Below are 23,137 nucleotides of genomic sequence, written 5' to 3'. Positions count from 1 at the left end.
GCTGGAGAAGAGTATTGAATGTACCATGGACTGCCAAGAAAACAAACCGATTCATCCTGGAGAGGGTTAACCAGGCTACTCCTTGGAGGCAAGGATTTTAGGGCTTCATCTGACATATTTTGGATGTGTTGTAAGGAGGGACAGGTCCTTGGAGAGGGACATCATGCTTGGTAGGGTGGAGTGACAGGGCAGGAGGGGAAGGCCCTCTGTGAGGTGGATTGATTCAGTGAGCGGGATGGGTGTGTCAGAGGCAGTGCGATTGGCACAGGATATAGCAGGGTTTAGGGCTGTCGTACATAGGGTCACTATGAGTCGCAAGTGACTGGACGGCACATAACAACAATAACAAGAATCATTCTAGGGTCATGAGTTTTGTTGTTTAATCTCTAGTCTTTGTTATTCTGCAGCAGTTTTTCAGCCTGCTTTTGTGTTTCTTGACCTCGACCTTTTTTAAGAGTACATTTCAGTTATTTTTTATAAAGTCCCTCAATGTGGGCTTGCCCAGTGTTTCCTCATAATTAGATATGTATTATGCATGTTGGGCAGGAATACCACTAAAGTAATACTGTGTCCTTCTTGGTGAATCATATCAGGAAGTTCATGACATTTCCTTGACCTGGTCGTGGTAGCTTGGATCACTTGGTAAAGTGTCAGTAAGCCAGCTTTCTTGACTATGAAGTTACTTTGCCCCACTTCATAATTAATACATAATTCATTGGAGTTACTTTAAGATTGTTTGTCATCAGGTTTTCACCTCCTAGCTTTAGCACCATTCACCTTTTTTTCCAACTCACTCATTCCTACGGTATTTATTGCATTTTATTTTAGAAAAGAGAACTTTTCTTTATCCTACTTATTTATTTTGTAACAGATTGCTGCTGCTGCTGCTGTTGTTATGTGTCTTCAAGTCATTTGAAACTCATAGAGACCCTATGTACAACAGCTCTGAACCCTGCTCTATCCTGTGCCAACCTCATTGTCTCTGACACATCTACCCCTAAAACCCAAGTCACTGAATCAATCCATCTCATCCAGGGACTTTATCTCTTGTGCTGTTTCTCCACCCTCCCAGGCATGATGTCCCTCTCTCCTTGCAACATACCCAAGAAGCTGTCAGATGAAGCTTCAGAATACTTGCCTCCAAGAAGCAGCCTGATTTCACCCTCTCCAGAATGAACCTGTTTATTCCTCTAGTAGTCCATGGTATATTCAATAGTCCTCTTCAGCACCACAGCTCAAAGGCATCGATTCTCCTTCTACCATCCTTAGTCACTGTCCAGCTCTCTGATGCATAACATATAATTGCAAAGACTGTGGCCTGGATCAGGCGCACCTTAGCCTCTAGATTAGTAGATTCTTACTCATTACTTATTTTGATGCCTAGCTTGTTCTATACATAGTCAGTGAAGGCCCTTTCAAGTTGGTCCCTATATCCTTTGATACGGCCCCATGATTCTCTGAGAAATTCTTTACTTTCTGGCACATGATGTTCAGGCTTGTTCTTTCCCAGTCTCGGTGCCAGAGCAGCCATTTCTCCATAAGGCCCAATTTCTTTTAAACAAGAATATTAGAAATCAAAATCTTGACACTCTGCGTGCTCATTCCTCCTGAGGTGTCATTGAATCTAAGTCCTTCATTCATTCTCATTCACTCATTCATCCATTCATTCTCATTGCCTTCAAGTTAGAAACAACTCATAGCTGATCCTCCAGCAAGTTTTCTAAAGCTGTAAATCACACAGAAGGAAATTGCCTGTCTTTCTCCCACAGAGCCACTAGTGGATCTGAACCCTCCAAGAGGCACCACTTTTGGTTTTAGCAGCACAACTTCCTACAGACTACACCACCAGAACTCACTTCTAGGTCCTTAGTGGCAGTACATGTATAAGTGGGTTTTTGTATGTGTGTTGTTGTTGTTGTTGTTGTTATTATGTGCTGTCAAGTCAATGCCAACTCATAGTGACCCTATGTGCAACAGCTCTGAACCCTGCTCTATTTTGAGCCAATTTCATTGTCTCTCACACACCTACCCCTATTACCCCAGTCACTGAATCAGTCTATCTCATCCAAAATATTCATATTTTGCACTGTCCCTCCACCCTTGCAATGTGATGTCCCTCTGTAGATGCATAAAATGTTTGTTTATATGTATACTTCCATAGATACATATAAGATTGAGTTCATAACTGTACCTCCAATTTTGATCCAACATCAGTTCCAAGGTACCTTCTTTCTAATCTTCTCAATTATTTCTTCCAGTTTATCTTTCTCAACTTCAGTGTTAAATGTTGGCTTTCCTCAGTACTGTCTTGAATTTATCTCTCTGCTTGTTATGTTTTCTTCTCAGAATATCTCATCTTCTTTAATGACCTCAGTAATGACAGTGTTGATAATCTTGTATGTGTATTTCTATCTGGAAAGCCTACCAATGAAGGTTGCATTCCTTTTTTTATTCTATAGTCTTCCTTATTATTTTCTTTAAATTAGGAAACTTACATTTATCTATATATGGGTACATGAAAAAAAAAGAGTTGGTACCCAAAGAGACAGGAAAAATATTAGATTCTTCAACCATATTGCATAATTCCAAGCAATGTCCTTGTCTTTATCCCTGAGGATGAAAAACTGCACTTTGCCCAGAGAGTTGTATTTGGCTCTGTTCTCATGGCTCTGTTGAGCCTGCCTCTTCATGACCTCATGCTCAGACTTCTGCTCCTCAGTGATGGGTTTGGGCATTACTGGCTCAGAGATGTTGGGCTTTCTCAATGGAACTGTTTTTAAGCTGGGGACCTGCAGTAGGAATAGGGTTTAAGGTTAGGTGAGGGCTACTGGTTACTTCCAATGTGGCCACAGGCTCTTGCTGGAAAGCGTCACCAGATGCCGTTGTGTAGGCTTAGGAAGGAGCAAACTGGAGGACACTAGGCTTTGCACGGTTGGTCACAGCTGATCAGGCTAGACTAGGAAAAACTGATCAAGTTTGTCTAGCAGGACCTGCCCCAGACACATTGGTAGAAGCTGAGTGGAATAGATTGCCAGTAATGGGTTGAACTGAGTTGATGGAACCAGGCCCAGAATGTCAATGCAAATCCAGAGACTGTGGCCTGTGAGGAACAGGTCACATTTGAGGTTTGTTCAAAATGGGAAAAGAAAGGTACCATCTTGACCTTCCCAGGAGGTAGCAGCTCATCCTGGGATGGAGATGGATGTATCTCAGCATGGCCATCAGATTTCTGGGCTTTGATTTGGGTTTTCTCTGAGCCCTTTCCACTCAGGTAGGGTGTGCAGCTGAGGATGATAGCTGGGGAAGGTTGCATTCTTGATCATGATATTCCAAACAATGTTAATAAATTTCTTCCTTGATTGCCCTTGGTTCCTATTAAACCCAACACATCAGAGATGGAACCACCAGAATCTATTCCTGCATCTTCTTTTCTACGCCCTTTCTTTGTCTATACTTGGCATCCCCATTCTCCCAACTATTTATCCCAGAATCCTGTAGTCACCCTGAAGTCCTCCTTCTTCCTTACTCCTCCAAAGCCAGCCACCAAATCTGTCCCTTTCCTCCTTGATGTCGCAGCCCTAATCTAGACCACCAGCATCTCTCACCTGATTTAGCATCACAACCCTGACCTCCCAGTGTGCCTGCTCCAGTCCTGCTCCCTCCAGGAAGATATTTTTTAAATGTGACCATATTTTCCTCTAGTTCAGAACCCTTCCAATAGTTCCTCATAATAATATTCAGACCATTTACAAAGCTAGTCAAATTTCCTTAGGCTCTGGCTACTGGTTGTCTCTCCTGCCTTACTTCTATATAGACTGAGATAGATCTATAGGTACTAACATAAAAAACTCTCTACTAGTTACGGGGGAAAAGCAAATTGTAGAGCATCATCTTTATTAAAATCACACACATGCAAAACAAAATTCTATGTTTCTGGCCTAGGGACTAGAGAGTTACACTGAAAACCCAAAGGTAAGTAGTTCCAATCCACCAGTAATTCTATGGGAGAATGATGGATAATCTCCTCCCATGTGAGCAACCTGCTGAGTACTTGCTGGAAAGTCAGATATGCCAGTGAGTTTCTTATATATGTAAACATATATATAAACATACAGGAAATATGCTGGGATGTTCCTGAAGACTGAGAATAAACAAACAAACTACTGTCTCAACCACCCTGATAAGGTCCCAGGGGTCTGAATGCTCTAACTCAGTTATGTTGTTGAAATTGTTTCCTGATAGAGGGAATAAAAAAAAATTATGTGAATGAATTTATCTCTTCTTCTTCTTGTTGTTATGTGCCATCGAGTCACCTATGACTCATGTACAACAGCTCTGAAGCCTGCCCTGTCCTGAGCCAGTCTCACTGACTCTGACACACCTACTCCCATTGCCTCAGTTTCTGTATCACGCCATCTCATCCGAGGTCTTCCTCTTCTGTGCTGCCCCTCTACCTTTTTTATTTCCTTCTCCAAAGACAGATCCCTCTTGGCCATGTTCCCAAAATATTTGAGACATATGAGAAAGATCTGGTACAAAAAACAATGTATAAAAACTTTGTAAGTGAACAAGTATAAAATAAATTTTATATTTAAAAAAAAAACTGCAGGACAAAGTATTTGAGACAGAGCTTCAAAATCCTAGCCTCAAAAAAAAAACTAAATAAAAATAAAAATCCTAGCCTCCATGTAGTAACTTGGTTTCACCCTCTCCAAGAAAGACCTGTTTGTTCTCTTGGTGGTTCAATACCCGTCTCCAGCACCTCAACTCAAAGGTATCAATTCTAGAAGGTGAAAAAGACCCTGAACTGGAAAGTGTATCTTCCTGCCTGTGCCCCCCTTCTCCCTTGTTTGTGCTGTAGGCACAGCTGTACAGGTGGTGCCTCTGCCATTGTCACCGAGATTTTGCCTTTAGTAACATAACAGTGACCTGTATAAAACCTGTATTACACTGACTGCCTTGCAGAGGAATGGAATCACTCCCAGGGATCACATTCCCTTGTGGGATTTTTTTGGTCCTGCTTTCCTTTCTGCATTTACCAAACCCCTTTGTTGGCGTTGTTCACTACTGGGACAGCAGGTGTGAACACAGGGTGACTCACCCGTTAACCCCTCAACAATCTAGATAGTCTTTTATTCACTTGGAAAAGTATTTCTTTACTTTACCTTTATGTAAGATAAAATGCAGTTGATCTAGCCCTAAATTATTAAATACTTACAAGTTTCTGATGTGTGTTTTTTTAAAAAAAAAATAATAATAAAAAGAAAAACCTTTTCTTTAGATGAGTTTAAATGCTCTTGTTCACCTATGTGGCATTTCTCATGCATGGATGTGAGCAGATCAGGTCTGCTGGGCAGCAGCCTCTGCAAACTCCCTGCCTTCCCTGGGACTGCCCTGTCTCTGCATGAGGTATTCTATGCAAAGAATCACTGGGGCTCCCTTCAGGGGCTGCTCTAAAAGGAAGAAGTGGGCCAACTGGCAGGATCTGCAGTTCCTCTCAGAACTATGGGATGTGGGGAAAAATAGGGCTTTAAGCCTGTTCATTCTTCCTCAGCTTTCTGCTGTGGATTTGCTTTTCCACTCCAGATATACTGAATCAGGATCTACATTTTAACAAGATCCCTCAGTAAGAATCACCTAGGACTCTTGTTAAAATGTAGATTCTTATTTCTCTATCCCCGACAGAAATGCAAATCCTCAGCAAGAGCTCAAAAGGAAGTTAACTGGTTGCAAGCATGATTTAAAAGGGGTAATTGTTGTCAGGTGGTCTGTGCAGACAAGAGGACAGACAGTGAAGAGAATATGTGTGTATGTGTGTGTGTGTGTGTGTGTGTGTGTGTGTGTGTGAATGTGTGTGTGTGTGAGAGAAAGAGAGAGAGAATATGAATATATTCATTTATGGAGGTGAATTCACATTTCTCTTTAAGCCTTTTGGACTAACCTGGGCATTTAACCTCTTGACACCTAGGTACAGTTTCCTTCCCTATGACTTTGAAGTGAAGGTGTTTTTGCCAGAGATGTTAAGCAGCTTTGCCTGGCTAGGCCTTGCACTTAGAAATTGAACTTGGCCTACAACCCCAGAGATGACATATATCTTCAAGAAAAGCTGTGATCTGGGCAACCCAATGAGTTACAACTCAGCAAGCACCTTGTTTCCACACCTCCAGAAGCCTTCAGAATGGAATTTGTAGCCCATAGGTTGTATAATCTACTGTAGATGCACTTATCTTTTTATTTAAAAACATACAAAAGTTTAAATTGGTGAACCATAAAAGGACATTTTTCCCTTAGTGCTGCTGCTGCTACAGATAAGTTTGTACCTGGTATTTCTCTATCCTTACCTTATTTAAACTTCCTAACCATGCAGGTGGAGCTCTGGTGACCTAGTGGGCAAGGAGCTGCACTACCTACCCAAAGGCACATGTTTTGAATCCACCAGCTGCTTCACAGGAGAAAGATGGGCAGTCTCCTTCTGTATGATTAAACAGCCTCTGAAAACCTGCTAAAAAGTCAACTGTGGTTAGTTCTGATACCACAGTACACAACAACAACAAATAATAGCCATCCAGGTAACCATGGCCATTGTTTATTGAGAGCCTGGTCCCTTAGTGGTAAGTAGTTGCTCTGCCGGCCTAAAGGCAGATGGTTCAAATCCACCAACTGCTTCAAGGGAGAAATGGGCAGCCTCCTCCAGAGAAATTTACAGCTTCTGAAAATCCACTGGAGAGTCAGCTATAAATCAGTTCTGACTCACCAGCACATAATAAAAACAACTATATGTCAGGCTTCCTGTTTATTTTTTTCATTATTTCAACAGTGTGCAGAATAGGTTTAAGTTTCCTTGTTTGATGGCTAAAAATCTCAGGTTAAGGGATGTGCAAAAAGCTGGACCTTGATCAAGTGGTCAATCCTGGCACTGGCATTCACTGCTGTCTGACCTCTGTGCCATGCTCCTACCCCTGCCTGATACTGCCTCTCATGTCTGGGGCTCAAGGGTACTGACTGTGGCTGAAGAATCACTGCTTTTGGCTTATGAATAACGTGGCAAAACAAATTACTTTGGGGATCTAGGAAGAATTTGTTGGCCTTGTGTAAAGGCAATTGGAATGTCACTGAGAAGACAGCTCTGGAGGTACCTACAAATATCTTCCAAGAAATATCCCCAAAGTGAAATCACCAGGAATGCATAAGGAGCCCTGTGTTTTGGTTTGCAAATGAGTTTTGAGAAATGGCCTTGCGATCTCGAGTTGTTGGCATTTTTCCCATCACAAATTGTAAAGGATTTAGAAGCGCTGCAGGAAAGGGGAGAAGAAAGGGCCAGGGTTGCTGACTATTTACAGCTCTGAGCCCCAAGCAGGTACACAGAATTAAAGGCCTCCCACCATTACAATTGCATTTAATTTAGTTCTGAAAATGACTACCTGCCAATAAGCCACATTGTTCACCATCATCTCTGCAAGTACTTTTGAAGTACTATTTCTCAAGTTCACTTAACACCGCTTGACAACTTTAAGCAGATAGCAATTGAAGTACTAGTAATGAAGTCCTTTTTTTTAACCACATGATTTTGTAACTCTTTATCAAACATGTTGAAATTAATCCATGAGTTGACTCAAGTGTTTCCTTGCCCTTTCTGTGCATTGAGATGTCAGTGAGAGAAGGGGGCTGGCAGCTTCGTGCAACTTCAAGTATTGTAGGGCAATTGGTGGGCCTGGTTCACGAGGCCTTGAACATGGGTCAGAGGTTGGTTTATGTTAACACCTCAGAGAGGGGAGAATCAAATGAGGACTCTGGAGGATTGCCTTAGCAAGTGAAATTATAGTCCCCATGCAAAGAGAGGACACAAGAGCTATAATCTTGTCCTGTTGCCAGGCTAAGTTCCTACAGATTCATGGCAGAGCTGTCGGCTCAAGCAGGAATCCAATTTTATGTCCAAACAAATACAGCATGCAAATTGGACTGCTTCCCAAAGAACAGCAAAGGCAGGTATTCAGGTCAGGTGGGAGGGAAAAAAACACAGCACTAAACCAAAAATACCCCACAGCACTCCCCCCTTTCTTCTTTAAAATAGGGGGTGGGATTATTACAGTAGCAGATTAGAGCTTTATTTGTTTAAATCTTGCCGAATCTGTAAGCATTCACAATCCTCTTGACTTGTAGTGCCTGATTGTAAAAAGAACAGTTGAATGAGCTCATTGTTTCCTGGGTTTTTTCTTTAATGTATTTTACAAACAGTCTAGTGACAGGCCTGACACACTGATTTCTATGTACCCGCACTTCAGTTTGGGATTACAGCATTAATAACAGAGTTCCATGCATCATGCCATTTTTAAGCATGATCGTTATGATAAAGGGCATATACTTAATTACAGGCCTGCTTAATTACAGCTCTGTTGAAGCTCGTTTGTTTAGGAGAATGCTAATTGCGCTATGCAGCCTGCGGCACATCCTTGCTTTCATCTGCTGTATGTTGCTTGATGCCGTGTATCAGCGTTTTGTTAAAATTGCCACCAAAAATAAAAAGGGGGGGGGGAACACTGTTCTAGCACTGAAAGGATAAGTGCTCGGCAAATGTCTCTCTTGGTTGGAGAAGTAGACAAGCAGAACCCAGTGCCTGGGGAGCACCACTCTTGACAGGCTAGGTCTTTCCTCTCTCTGATCTTGTTTCCATTTCCCAAGACAGCCCATTTTGCAGACAAGGTAAATAAGACTCAGAGGAGGGAGTGGCCTACAGACATCTGCAGTCTAGTGAGTGGGAATTAAAGGCCAGGTATGTTCAGCTCAGGGGCCCAGCCTTTCCCTGTCACACCTCACCACATTGCCACCACAGCTAGATCCTGGCTGTGAATCCTGGCTCCATTTTTAGTGATGAGATAGTGAGCAAGTTTTATCAGTCTTCTATGCCTTACTTTCCTTAAACTTAATGTGCATTTGGTAATTTTGAGGGTTTAAATTATTAGATGTATGTTCATTACCTAGTATGTGAACAGTAAGTATTGTTTCTTCTTTCCATGTGTGGAAGTAACACAGGCAGAGAAACACCAGTTTCAACAATTTCTGCATGTATGGTTCAGTAACTCTGGTTACGTTCTTTGGGTGGTACTACCAATCCAGGGGGTTCCATCACCATTATCTTGTACTCACCTTCGAAGTTGCTGTTGTCAGTTTACTCTCACATAGATAATTTTTTAAAAGAGCACAATGTTCAAAGCAGACATTCTATATTAAGTAAAACAAGCTCTTTGGGGTCCAGAGAAGACATTAGGAGATAGTTAAAAGTTTAAAGATTAAGTCAAAGCAGTAGTTCTGAGGGCTCCTCAGCCTCACTGTCTCCAGAAAATATACATTCTGTGTCCTTATCCTCCTTTGTAGCTGGGGGAGAATTTCTGTCATCATCCAGCTTTGAGGGAACCTTTTTTATGCCAGACTGAGAACCAATGGGCCTAGAAAGAAAATTATCACATGCACTGGAATTGACACCTCTGCTGTCATTTCAAACTCACAGTTCAAACTCACTGGCCTTGTAGCCTCTGTTTCCATAAAGATTAACATTTGTAAATTGTATTGAACATTTCTTCTCTGTGCTATGCAGGAAGAGAGGCAGTCTCCTCCCATGTGATTTACTTGCTGGAGGGTCAGCTGTGGGTCGGTTCTGCCTCGATGGCACACAACGACAAGACTGCTGTAGAGTCACTGTGAGTCAGAATTAACTTGACGACAATGGGTTTGAGTTTTGTCTTTGGTACCAATGACCAAAGAGCAGGCATCATCCTGCTTCTGTGAATATGGTTTGGCCAGGCAGTGCCACTGTTATAATCTCTGTACAAATCTCAAGTTGGTAGGGAGAGAAAGTTAGGAAATGAAAATTAGTACACTGAATGGTGGATCCAGGGGAGCTGAGGTTCTTGATTACTGCTCTAGCTCCATCTCCTCAAACACTGTGTCATAGTAGGACTCAGCAGTCAGCTGAATGCTAGAATAAGTAGTACAATCTCTCAGCTTTAAAATAGGAGTGAAGATAAAATATAAGCATTATCTGGGGGGGGACAGAAAGGAAAGGAGGAAATGTGGTCACCTCACGAAAAACCAGAATGGAGATGATTTATGACCACTCTCTTGGAACATAATAAAAATGTGTGCCATTGATTTCAAGAATTATGTTGGGTGAACCTCTAGATATTTTAAAATACAGAAAGCCTTCCCAGATAAGTAGAGTAGAAATGTATGTTATAGAATTAAAAGGGGATTTAGCAGTCCCACAGATCAGCTTTCTCCCCAGCACACAAAATGCCTTCATAGCTTCCCCAACAAGTGGCAGTCGGTCTAAATCCTTGCCACCAGCTATGCGTATTTTGATTTAGACTGAGGCAGAACTGGTCTGTGTCCCATTCCCCAGAGAGGAGGACAGTCCTCATGGTACACAGTCTCTAACACGTCTTAACTGTAGCAGCCCTAGAAAAATGTTTTGTTATTTCATTTCATGTTTAATTGGGTTTATACTTCTCTTACATGGTCTAAAGCCCCCTCTCTTCCTACACTTACCATATGTTGAGCACAGTGCTAGCCTCTTGGGGTGCTTTGTGGGGTGATGATAAACAAAAGCAGACAGTATCATGCCTTTCTGGAGCATCAAGCCTGATAGCCTTTCCTTTTCCTTCTATGTTCTTATTCAAGAAGGTCGCCTGACCATCCCAGGGCTCCTTATAAATATTCTCTTTAGTCTACACAGGAGGACCCTCTGAGAATACAGTCATTGCATTGAATACTACACTCAAGCTTCGAACAGATCAAGATGAGCAAACACTGTAACTTTTGTATTATAACTTAACATAGTACCTATGCCCTTTTTTTAAAAAAAAAAAAGTCAAATCGCATTATTGACTTATTCAACTACAACCTCCAAGTCTTGTCTTTGTCTTCTGCGTACCTTTCATTCTATGTGTATGTTTTGGACCTAAGATACAGGGCTTTACATTGGCCTCTAGTAAATTACACTCATCAAACTTAGCCCATGATGCCAATTTCTCAAGACTTTCATTGAGTCTATACTCTATCTAATTTATAGACTATCCTCTCGCACCTCTATCAACTAGTTACTAGACCTGCTATGCAAGTCTTCATTTAAGTCTTTGATAAAATCATAGGAACCTCCAGAGAGGTCTCTACAGGTCAACCACAATCTGTTATTGAACTTCTTGGTAACCTAGCCCAACCACTTACACTCCTAATTGTAACATTATTCAGCCATGTTTTTCCATCATGTCACAAGTATAATGTGAAAATTCTATCAAATGCTTTCATAATCTTTGTAATAATCTTTGTTATACCAGATTTTTAAACAAATAAAATTGAGTTAGAAGATTTTCTGTTTAAAAACTCTCTGTGGCTCCTATTTAAAGGGACTCTGTGTGTTAATGCTAAGAACATCTTGCATCCCTGAGCTTCAGTACATAGGATCCTATTGACTATTTTCTTTTTATCTTAATCTTTTTAAATATGTTTTCTAAAAGGATCAGAGGAACATCTGGCTGGGCCCATCTTCTTTCATGAACTCTAAGTAGTAGTTTTCCTGAGATCCTGTCAATCTCTTTTCACCAGACACTGTCTTTATGTGGTCGAGGTTAGCTTCATACAGGTTCTCATTGTTCTCTGCCACTAAGCCTCATGCAGAGCTCCACCCTCACTGCCATCTATTGCTTCTCAGACAGTTTTAGGAATGCAGCTTCCTTTTATTCTCTTCAGATGGTCTAGTATCTTCCTATATTGATTTCACTCTTGGACTTCTTGCCTTTAACCCCCTCTAGACAATTTCCTGTGGAGAAATTCTCCCAGATATAATTGGATCTTTGTAGACCCCCATGCAATCTACCTTCTTAAGCCACAGTTCTGCAAACACACCTTAATACTTTGATAGAAGTAACAGGTATCAGTGAGAGGGAGATATTCACCATATCTTATCAGAAACCTGAAAAGCTAATAAGGTCTTTAAAACATCCAAGGCAGAAAGCCTAGTGAATGGCCGATGGGTTTCCAGCTAGGTGATGTGTGCTGAAGATGCACTATTTGAGAAATACCAAGGCACCATGCGCGGGCTTTGGGCATACAGAGAGGGCTCTTCCATGGGCCTTGCCATCTGTTCAGTGGGCAGAGAGAAGCTGTGATCAAGTGGTGCACATGTGTGCATGTTGTTGTTGTTGTTATATGCCATTGAATCTCCTGTAACTCATAGTGACCCTATGCACAACAGCCCTAAACCCTGCTCTATCCTGAGGCAGTCTCACTGTGTCTGACACACCTAACCCCATTACTTCAGTCACTGAATTAATCCATCTCATAGAGGGTCTTCGTCTCCTGTACTGTCCCTCCACCCTCCCAATCAGGACATCCTTCTCCAAGGACTGTCCCTCCTTGCAACATGTCCAAAGTATGTCAGATGAAGCCTCAAATTCCTTGCCTCCAAGGAGCAGCATCATTTAACCCTGTCCAGGATGAACCTGTTTGTTCTCTTAGCAGTTCATGGTACATTCAATACTCTCTCCAACACCACAGCTCAAAGGCATCAATTTTCCTTCTATCATCCCTAGTCATTGTCCAGCTCTCTGGTGCATAGCAAGTGATTGCAAAGACCATGGCCTGTATCAGGTGCACCTTAGTCTCCAGACTGACATCATTGCTCTTCAGTATTTTGGAGAGGTCTCTAACAGCAGACTTTCCCGTTGCAGTTTGTCTTTTAATTTCCTGGCTGCTGATGCCAAGAGTGTTGATTGTGGAGCCAGGCAAATTAAAGCTGTTAACAATCTCAACCTCTTCACCATCTATTGTGATGTTTCCAAACAACCCAGTGGTGAATATCCTTGTTTTCTTGATATTGAGCCTCAATCCAAATTCTAGACTGCAGTCCTTGATTTTCTTCAGCAAACATTTCAGGTCCTCCTCAGTTTCAGCAAACAAGATCATGTAATCTACATAATGCAGATTGTTGATGAACCTTCCTCTAACTCTGATGCCACATTTCTCCTCATAGAGTCCGGCCTCCCAGATCATCTGTTCTGCATATAGATTGAAAGTGTATGAAGGTAGGACACATCTCTGCCATATAACCTTCCCAATTTTGAACCATGCCATATTTCCTTGCTCTGTTCTGACAACTGCCTCCTGGATCACGTATAGGTTTCGCATTAGCACAATCAAGTGTTCCAGGATTCCCATTCTTCTCAGAGTTAGCCAGTTTGTTGTGATCCACAGTCAAACACCTTCGCATAATCAATGAAACACAGACATTCTCTGGTACTCCTTGCTTTCAGCCAAGATCCATCTAACATTAGCTAATGCCATGACATAGGTAAACATTTTAGGCTTTAGTAATTCAAAGCATAGTAAAGTGGGCTGTGCTATCTAGCACGCAAGCTTAGATGGCTAGGAGGAGGTGCATCCACATTAAGTGGGAAATCTAACAAGATTTTAGAGAAGGAGGGATAGGCTTGATTTTGGACTATTCACATGCATGCTTCCAGGCCCAGCTGTCTCATCAAAAAGAGCTTATAAAAGGGCCAGTTCTGGTGGCCCAGTGGTAAGCAGCTGTGCTGCAATCCCAAAGGCATGCAGTTCAAATCCACCAACTACTCCATGGGAGAAGGATGGGCAGTCTCCTCCCATGCAATTTGCTGCCTCTGAAAACTCACTAGAGAGTTAGCTATGAGTTGGTTCTGACTCAGAAGCACACAGCAGCAACAAAGACTTAAGGAGAAGATAATGATAGTAATTAGAAGTGTGAAAGGCCATGGTGTGGAGGCAACAGCCATTTTGTTTTAAGAATTCTTTTTATACCTGATGGGAGGGTTAAGAGGTTTGGAGTCCCTACTTCCTGCCTGTGTCAACTCAACACACCAGACCTTCACCAAGCCTCTGCTTCGTTGTCTGTAAAGTGATCAGAAATGATGGGAGTCTTCAAACACTGGCCGTGCCAGTAGCACTTGGAAGGGCCCTGGAGATCAGAGTGCAGTGGAGGCAGTCGTGGGAGCTGAAGAAAAGGTGGCCTTTTGTTGAATCTTGGTCAAGACTTGGTTTTCCTTCTTGTATGGCTTTTCCGGACTCTCTGTTCACTGTTGATTCTTTTACTTTCAGCTGTAAAGATTATACATGCACAGTTGCTCAGAGATTTTTACTAGTAGAAGATCATTTGGGGCATTCCCCCTCCCTTTCATGGGGAATTGTCAGTCCGTAGTCTGTTATCTTCTGGGCAATTTGCAGCTGGTTGCAGGGACTGCCAGTGATAGGAGGTTTCTGACCACAACTGTCTCCTTCAAGCCACGCGATCAAGCTGTGGGCAGTGAATAGCCTTCTAAAGAGAGGGAAGGAGCCTCCCGCGCAGCATCTGGGGCCAGCTGTGCTATTTCTTTTGCTTCAAGCTTACTTTTTTTCCCCCTCCCTGAAGTAAATTATGAATGTAGATTTAAAATGAGCGCTTTGACTCATTTTGGTGATCAGAGAGGAATTAATTGTCCCAAGTTTATTTTCTTTCCCTTTCTGCATTTTTCTTTTTTTCTACTTCTGCTGTTTTACTTTCTTAAAACTAAAGATATTGCCCACCTTTTATATACCAGAGAAGTCTCAGTTCTAGCTGAAGTTGGAAGAACCAAAGAATGTTATTTCCCAGCAGACCACTTGCTAAGGCTTCTACTTTGTTCCCTCTGTTTCTTCCTAAAACCACAATTTATCATAAAAAAAATTATCACCCTTGGGGAAATGCATCCCTTTATGGCACAAACAGTTAAATATTTAGCTAATAACTGAAAGGTTCTAGTTCATCCAAAGGCACCTTGGAAGAACTCTATGGAGGACTGCTCTGCTCAGACACATGAGTCGGGATCAACTCATTTAGTTTGGTTATTTTTTTCTTTTGTTACCCTCAGCTTGCCTGGTTGCAAGTCCCTGGCATGACTGGCTGGGACCAGCATGGCCAAGTCATGTGTTTATTCATTTCTAACTTTGCTCCAAACTAAAGGAGAAACCACATACCAGGAAGTATGTTAGTCAGTCCTGACAGTCAGCACTGTCTCACATTTTGTTACATATGGCCCACCGCTCCAACATGCCACAATTCCAGCCCTGATTATGATCAGACCTTGCTCTAACATCACCATGAACATGGAGCCCTTCTCCAGGGAATGAATGAGTCCTAGTGGAGGCAGGCTCTGGCCATATTTTCCTCTGTGTGCTATTGATGACAGTGACTTAGGGGCATATTTGGGGACAGGAGATGGTTGTGGAAGAGGAAAGATGATCTTGTTCCGCTTTCCCACATCACCCAGATACACTGTGAGTCCCCTTCATATGGTTTCATATGTAGCCATTCATGCCCTTTCACCCTTTCTCTGTTTCTCATTGAGACCAAACAGGCTGATGAGCCTGAGTCACCCCTCGAAGCTCTAGTACCTGAATGAGTGAGAGTCTGTGATAGTGTCCCTGTAGCCCCCACCACTGAGCATCACTGGCTGGACAGGTGCTTCACATCCACCATGTCTAACTCACACAGATATGTTAATGGAATGACACCAGCCCTTTTTTAACTGGTGAGAAGCTTGTCTTAAGCCATGATTGGAACTCAAACCCAGTTTATCTGCTTCTGTAACGTCTTCAAATTAGAATGTTCCATGGACCTGATAAGATTTTTTTTTCTTTGATGTTAGCAACCACTAGGTTGGCTCTGAAATCATGGAGCCCCATGCATTATCCTGCCGCTTCCCCCATGTTCAATGTGGATAGGATCAGTGAGATTCAGAGGGGTTTCTCCCTAGTCAGTCTTAATCTGGCAGCTCCCTTGAAACCTGCTAACATCAGTGCAACTTGCAGACCTTCACTGACAAGGTGGTAGCTACACATGAAGTGCACTGGCCAGAAACTGATTATAGGTCTCCTGCATGGAAGGCAAGAATTCTAACATGAGCCATCCCTGCCTTATCTAATCTTGCCTAAAAGACTGACTGGTAAACATGCTTCTTGTCTCCAGCCTCACAGACAGCTTTATCACTGCTCCGCTCTACCTATTTATGCTCCTATCTCAGCCCCTTGATGACTCCCACTACTCAGATCTGAATCTGGACTCTTGGCAAGGGTTCTGGGCTCCTTCTGCACTCCCGAAGCTCTTGTCTGCTCGCCTAGCTGGTGTTCAGGGACATGGGGTGGGGGGAGTCCCAGCTGACTCTTTGGGCGTGCACCGCTGAGGGCAGGGACGGCACCTGCTCTACTGAAGCCACCTGTACTGCAGTCTTAAGTCACTACTGACCATCAAAGGTGTCTTCAGTGTTATTCTCTCTTTTCTTTTGCAGCAATGGATGGTGTGCCTTTTATGATTTCAGAGAAGTTTTCTTGTGTTCCAGAAAGTGTAAGTTTTAAGACTGATTGTCCTTCTCCTCTGCCATCCCAGCCTGAAGCTCCTTCCCTCTTGATTTCCACAGCATGCCAGGTCCTTCCATATCAGATTTATTTTTCGTGGAAGCTTAGCCCAGCAGCCCAAGGGCAGTAAAGCTCCTGAGGGTGGGAAATGGATGGTGTCATCGCTGTCCCTTCAGGCTGCATGCTTTAGGTGATCGAGAATTGAAAGGAGTGGATGAGGCATGGAAAAGGAGCAAGATAGGCTAACAAACTCAAGTGCAGCCAAGCTTTTTCATTTCAGATGGGATAGTAAATTTACTTTGTTCTTTTGGCATAGTGCATAGCCAGTCAGGCTACTAACCAAAAGATTGGTGGGTCAAATCAACCAGCATCTCTGGGGGAGAAAGATAGGCAGTCACTCCTCTTGAAGACTGATACCCTCAGAAACCCCAGGGAGGTTGCTCTGAGCTGGAATGCGCTGTTCAGGTGGTGGATTTGGGCTTAGGTTTATAACAATATGCCACAGGCACGAGGCTGCCTTGCTTCCCATTGGCACACCTGCGTCCCTGTAACTGCTTTGTTTGCTCTCATAAAGAAGCCTCTACGTGGCAGTGGTGGCACATTTGGGGCAGAGTGACTTGTAGCTGGGGGGGGGTCTTCCCTTTGAGGAAAGGCGCTCTCCTGAGCACAGCATTTCCCCCACACAAATGTGAGAAGCCCAGAGCTCTCTAATGACAGAGGCACTGAGTGAGCTGGACCAAGCAGGGTGCCCACAACACACAGCATCCTCCAAGGACTGTGGTGGGGGGCTGCAGGCCCTGCCTGGCACACATGGGGTCTTCTCTCAAATGATGGTGCACCAGGATGGCTCTTTCTCAGCCATCCTGAGAGTCCCGATCCATGCTGACTGAATAGACTCATTCCTGGTTTTGATCCTGTCTGCACAAGTTTGCTTTGAGTAGCTAATAGTCGTGAAGGCCCCCAGTTAGGGCACCAGCTAAAGAATCCTTCAGTGTTTTTCTTGGATCCTGCTTAAAAACCACCCGGCTTGCGATTTGACCCGCTCTGTAGTTTCCATTTTCATGAAATATAATAGGCCTCCTCTGAACCCTTCTGGTAAGCAGCTTAATCTTGAAAAATGCTTGTGACGCGACATGCGGAGCGTGAGTAACTTCAGCCTGCTTCACTTGGCCACGTTGCTATAGAGACGCTGGCGCCTCTCCCGCCCGGTTCCCTCAGAGAGGCTGTTCTGTCCTGCTTACCAGCTCCAATCGGGAAAGTTTAGTGGGGTAGTTAGAGCCTAATGATACAACAGCTGGGCCTCTGCTGGGGCCCGGGCTGCCCGGCCGAGCAGCCGGGAGGCCTCCGCTCTCCTGCCACTCGGGCTGGCCGAGCAGAGAGAGCCAAACTGTTTTGTGGCTACTGGCAGAGCAGCTCTAGGAGCTTGTGTCTAATTCGTGGCCCTGTCCCAAGTTTGCCCTCTCGGATGTACGGCTGCAGGGGCGCTGCCGACTCAGCAAGTGCTGGCGGCACAGACTCTGGGCCAGCCCCGTGCCCAGGGCTCCGTGTGCTTTCTCTCATTTAATCCTCCACACAGCCTGTGCAAGCAGGGCTCGCCCACGCTGCTTTCCAGCGGGCAAGGAAGTGATGCAGTGATTTAACCTGAGGTCGCACCATTAGGAGACTGAGCTTGGTCATAAATCCAGTCCTTGGAATCCAGAGTCGGCCTCTGGAAATGCCTGCTGATTTGAATTGGACCTTGTTGGGTCCATGGAGGCCTTCTCACTCCCCGCTGCCAGGGCTGCAGCTCAGAACCCCCAAGGCCCAGGAATTTTGTCGGAGATGCCTGGGTTTACCTATTCGTCTTAGACCTCCAGCTGTGTGGCAAGGGCTGCAGGAAGCTGGAGGAAGGACCCACAGAGAACTCTGACTCTCACAGGCAGAGTTGCCTCTGCCCTGTAAGTCCACTGTCTCAGCCCCTCTTCTCTGGGGACCCCCACCTAGTGCTCACTGCCCTGTGTGTTTGATTACTGTTTTTCCACATGTAACACACGGCAATGTACAAAGCTAACTTGGAAGGGGGCTTTTGAGGTTTGCAAAAGTCTCTAATAAAAGTGTGATTTCATTTTTTAAAAAATGGTCTTCACGCTTTTTATTGGAAAAAAAACCCATCACTTTCATTAAAAGGGCCTCCATCTTCTTGAAATTACAGATCCATTAAAATGCAGTGTTACCATTTTTTCACCACCATTGAGTTCTGAAATGATAATTTATGGGCAAGTTGTTTCATTCACCTTACATATTCAAATACTTGGAGTTTCCTCCCCACCTCCCGCTCCTTCCCTGGATACTAGAAAGCCCGGGACTGGAGACTTAACATCTTCGGGGCCTAAGATTCCCATAGGCGCGGCCATTAGGACAGCCTCCGGCACCTTTGCCCCTATGGCTACAGAAAGAGGTTTTCCATGGACTGTGACCCTCCTGGGTGCTTAGTCAGAGGACCGTCCTATGTCCTCACACCTGGAGGAGCCAACTCATGTTGCAGACACGTTTTCTTAAAGCTGTTCCGACCACGTGTGTTTGTTCTCACTGATAATTAATGAGGAGTCTCTGAGTAGCACAAATGGTTAAGCGCTTAATCACTATTATTTTTGTTGTTCTATGCTGTCAAGTCTGAATCAACTCATAGCTGACCCTCCCATTGGTAAATCGCACAAGAGCAGATTGCCTATCTTTCTCTTACTGGTGGATTCAAACAGTGTGCCTTTAGGTCAGTAGTCCAACACCTTACCACCAGGCCACCAGAGCTCCCTACTTAATTACTAGTTAGAAGACTAGTGATCTGAACTCACCCCCAAACACCTCAGAAGACAAGCTTAGCAGTCTGTTTCCAAAAGAGCACACCTTTGACAACATTGCTGAGCACATGGATCGCCAAGAGTCACAGTGACTGATTCACAGTGACTAATAACAATGACAAAATCACTAGACCATCACCTAGCATACTCCTGGATTTCTTGCATTTTCTATGGGAAAAGGATGGAAACTATGCTAGGTCATACAAGGAGATTTTTTCACTATTATTTCACAATACTTGTGCATAAAGAGAAATCTGTAAAGAAGCCTTTTCCAGCCATTTAAGGAAGTGACTTGTTCTGTATTTTCAGATGCAGCCCTTTGATCTCTTGGGAATCACCATCAAATCTCTTGCAGAAATTGAAAAAGAGGTAAGTAAGGTGCCCAGAGCAGGGGCAGGTAGGGCTGGCCCACCACTTACTCACCACAAGATCATGGGGTAGGACCTGACAGGGCTTCATGCATTTCACTCAAATTTATTACTTGGTAAGCAAAATTCGGTTTTAATGTATTTGTTACTTTGAGTCAAATATGACAGTTGTCTTCCTTGCCTTGTCGAGGGCAAGTGACAGAACCATTTTACAAGCTTCATTTTTACAAATGTCTATACTTAAACAGGGTAGGGCGGGCAGAAGGTCTTACCTCCTTCTCTTGTCATATTAGCCACCACTCAGGACTTTCCGAGACTGCCCACATTTCTGATCATTTAGGGCATGGGCACGGACCATTTTATTTGCTAAGTGAGGTCCCATCTGACAGCGTGGTTTGGAATAGTTTGTTTTCCTGTTAAGAAAGAAAGAAATCCAAGATTGGAGTGCATATTGCATATGATAGTTCTGAAGAAAACAGAACGGAGATAATGGAATCAGACCTGAGGTCAGATGTGTTCATTTTCTCCATGTTTTCTTAAGGCAGCATTATAGTGTGTGTGTCTTTTTTTTATGTATAGAAGGTTGTTAAGCAGTCATGTGCTTGCAGCCAGCTCTCCTCAGAGAGGAACATTTGTCTCAAAGATGGAAATGGTAGAACCATTTCAATATTCTCAGTTCCTTTGGGTTTTCTCTTGTGTACCCAGCTTGCAGAAGCAGGTTGCATTATTGAAAGATGGCTGAAATCAAGAAAAATTGAATCAACATAGTACAACAAATTTCTAAACCTGTCATAGCAAAAACAAGACAAAAAAAATCCCCCTTTGTCTTTGATTTTCTGTAAATCAAAAAAATGAATCTGATTGTCATATATAGATTTTTCTTCCCCTCCCACCCCCCAGCATAGGGGGAAATGGCCGACTACTCCGTTAGAAATGTTCACATGCATAGAATTCTGCCTCTGCCTTTCTCAAAAGCAAGGTAGCCTGAAAGATTTGGAAAGCATGCTTCAGAGAACTACCCATTTGCCATTGCCACCTTTACGGGGCGTCCTGCCTGCATGGAGCTCGGGGAACCTGTGTGGAAGGCCTTTGAAGGCAGCTTGTTTTGGCTACAAAGACAAAGGCAGAGTCTGGGACCCTATTAAAATAGAAAAAAGTCATAGACACAGATATCTATCTGGACCAGCCTGCTCTGCTACTGCCTGGGGGGCTAGTCATACCCTGTCTCTGTTCCAAGCACCTGTATGTACCACATCACAGGTGGGTAGGTGTTACTGACGTGGCAGGTGCAGAGAAAGGGAACAGCCATTGAGTATTTCCCAGCCGCCTCTAGCAGACAGACTTCCCTGGGAATGACTGTTGTGGTGGTTGTTGTTATGTGCCATCATAGTCAGAACTGACTCAAAGCTGACCATCCAGTAGTTTTTCAGAGGCTGTAAATCACACAGAAGGAGATTGCCCCTTCTTTCTCTGGTGGATTCGAACCACCTGCCTTTGGGTTGGCAGCATAACTCCTTACCACTAAACCACCAGAGCTCCCCAGAGTAACAGTAGCATCACTTACTGACCATCTGCTATGACACTCAGACTCTTAGCCACATGGAGATTAAGGTTCTAAGAGGTGAAATACCATGCCCTCAGCCAGATGGAAACCCAGCTGTGTTAAGCTTCAAATTCTTCCATTATGATTTGTGTCCACAGCTTCATGTCTTTCTGGGGTACACTCTGGAGGTGGGCTAATTTAGGTCCCAACCATACTGTGCCTTCTAGTCATGGTGAGGGTTGCAGTCTAAGGACAGTGTATATTCTAAGTACTGCCAAAAGCCTTGATTCCCTTCCCCACGCTAAACACCAAAAGCTAACCCAAATACATCCAGTCCTCACTTGTCAATATAACTGAATTCCAAAGACCAGGAACCTCAGATGGTGGGCCTGGAGGTCTGCTTACAAACGATCACATCTTTGAAAACCCTTCAGGGCACAGGTCTGCTGTGGGAAAATGCAAGTTTTGCTTTGGGGTTTTTTCCCTGCTTTCAAACCATCCATTTCTCCATTTTTTTTTCCTTTAGAAAATATACCCATGAAAATGATAACAGCTAAGATTTACTAATGTTCTCATCACTGTGCTGAGTCCAGTTATGGCTTATTCCTCTTCAGAGAAGGAGGCTTAGAGGAGATAAAGCTGGATAAAGTCAGGCTGTGAGAGTGGAGGGCCTACAGCTTAACCACTCAGCCTTCCTCCTGTGCTGAGTCAGAGCTTTCCTTACAGAACTGCTTCCAGGGCTTTGCTCCCACCCCTGCAAGCCCTAGGCTTATGATCCTGGAGCTTCTGCCCTCTGTGCCTGGCAAGCCACGGACCTCTGGGCTTCCTGCCATGTTCATAGGTGCCTGGCTGTGCACCTGGCCCCACCAAGGAAGACGCTTCAGGCTCAGTTCACCTCACTTTGGGAACCTCATGAAGCTCACACTCCATATTCCAAACACACTCTCTGATCCACTTTCTCTCCTTCTTCGACACCCCATAGCAATTTTTGGCAGCTCAGGCCACACAGGAGCTGGGAACCCAGAACAGGTGCTTATTGGCCTGGTGCTGCCTGTGGGACTCTTGGAGGAGATATTCAAAGAAGCCATGTAAAGGGGCCACTGGCTCCATAAAGCAGCTTAACAGAGCATCTCAATTGGCAGGAAGAAATAGGGGCTGAAATGCAGCACAGCCCAGCTTCAAAGAAGCTGTCCAGAGACCCTCCTCAAGGGAGTTGATTCTCTGAAGCCATGACTGATATAGTCACTGTCTTGTGAATTCACAAAATAGATAGTAGGGGTTGATTTTTTTTTAAAACTATGATTGCAACTGCCTAATGCCAGATAACTAAATAGTTAATAAGTGAGGAGTAGGTGCACTGCCTTATATTAGAACTTACTGACTTGGTGTCAGCCACTCTTGGAATTGAATCATAACTGCTGAAGAAATGGCCAAGCTAGGTGTAGAGAAAAGAACTCTGTAGTCAGACCTTGAACTTGAATCTCAGCTCTTCAACTTAACCTGAGGCCTGGGTTCTTTCTCTGTAAGATAGGCATAGTATTAAAAATACTCCTTCCATAGAACTGATGAGGCTTTAATAATGAATGCCACTGAACAGTGTCTTCAACAGTTACTGCTTTGGTGCTATGATTATGATCTCTTTGTCTGTATTTGTTGGAGACATGATTCAATCCATAGCATTCTACTCTTCAACCCCTAGAAGTGCATATTCTTGCCCTTGCAAAACAAATTCCCTCCATTACATCATCCCCAAAATCTCAAGTCAACTCCAAGACTAAAATCTCCCTTTCTGAATCATCTAAATCAGATATGGGTGAGACTTTCAGCATATCCCTTCCTAGAGCAAATTCATCTTCACCTGTGTTCCCAAGAAATCTAGAATATATACTATCTGTTTCCAAAATACATTTATGGAATAGGTGCAGGGTAGGCTTTTCAGTTACAACTTAGGGAAATTAGAAGGAAAGATCGGATAACAGGGACCATGTAAGTCC

At 43.7% G+C, this 23,137-nt stretch overlaps 1 protein-coding gene across 1 annotated transcript in view; it reads left to right on the top strand.

Annotated features, from left to right (window-relative positions):
- Positions 1 to 23,137, top strand: part of MVB12B (multivesicular body subunit 12B) — a 245,076-nt gene that overhangs the window by 201,179 nt on the left and 20,760 nt on the right. The window contains exons 7-8 of the mRNA XM_006892550.1: positions 16,329 to 16,384; positions 19,542 to 19,601. Coding sequence (XP_006892612.1) covers positions 16,329 to 16,384; positions 19,542 to 19,601 — 116 coding nt within the window. The remainder of the gene's footprint in view (positions 1 to 16,328; positions 16,385 to 19,541; positions 19,602 to 23,137) is intronic.

The sequence above is a fragment of the Elephantulus edwardii genome, unplaced genomic scaffold (assembly GCF_000299155.1).
Source record: "Elephantulus edwardii isolate Elephantulus edwardi_28Jun2011 unplaced genomic scaffold, EleEdw1.0 scaffold00116, whole genome shotgun sequence".
Lineage (NCBI taxonomy): Eukaryota > Metazoa > Chordata > Mammalia > Macroscelidea > Macroscelididae > Elephantulus > Elephantulus edwardii.
This window is presented reverse-complemented; position numbering and strand designations above follow the sequence as displayed.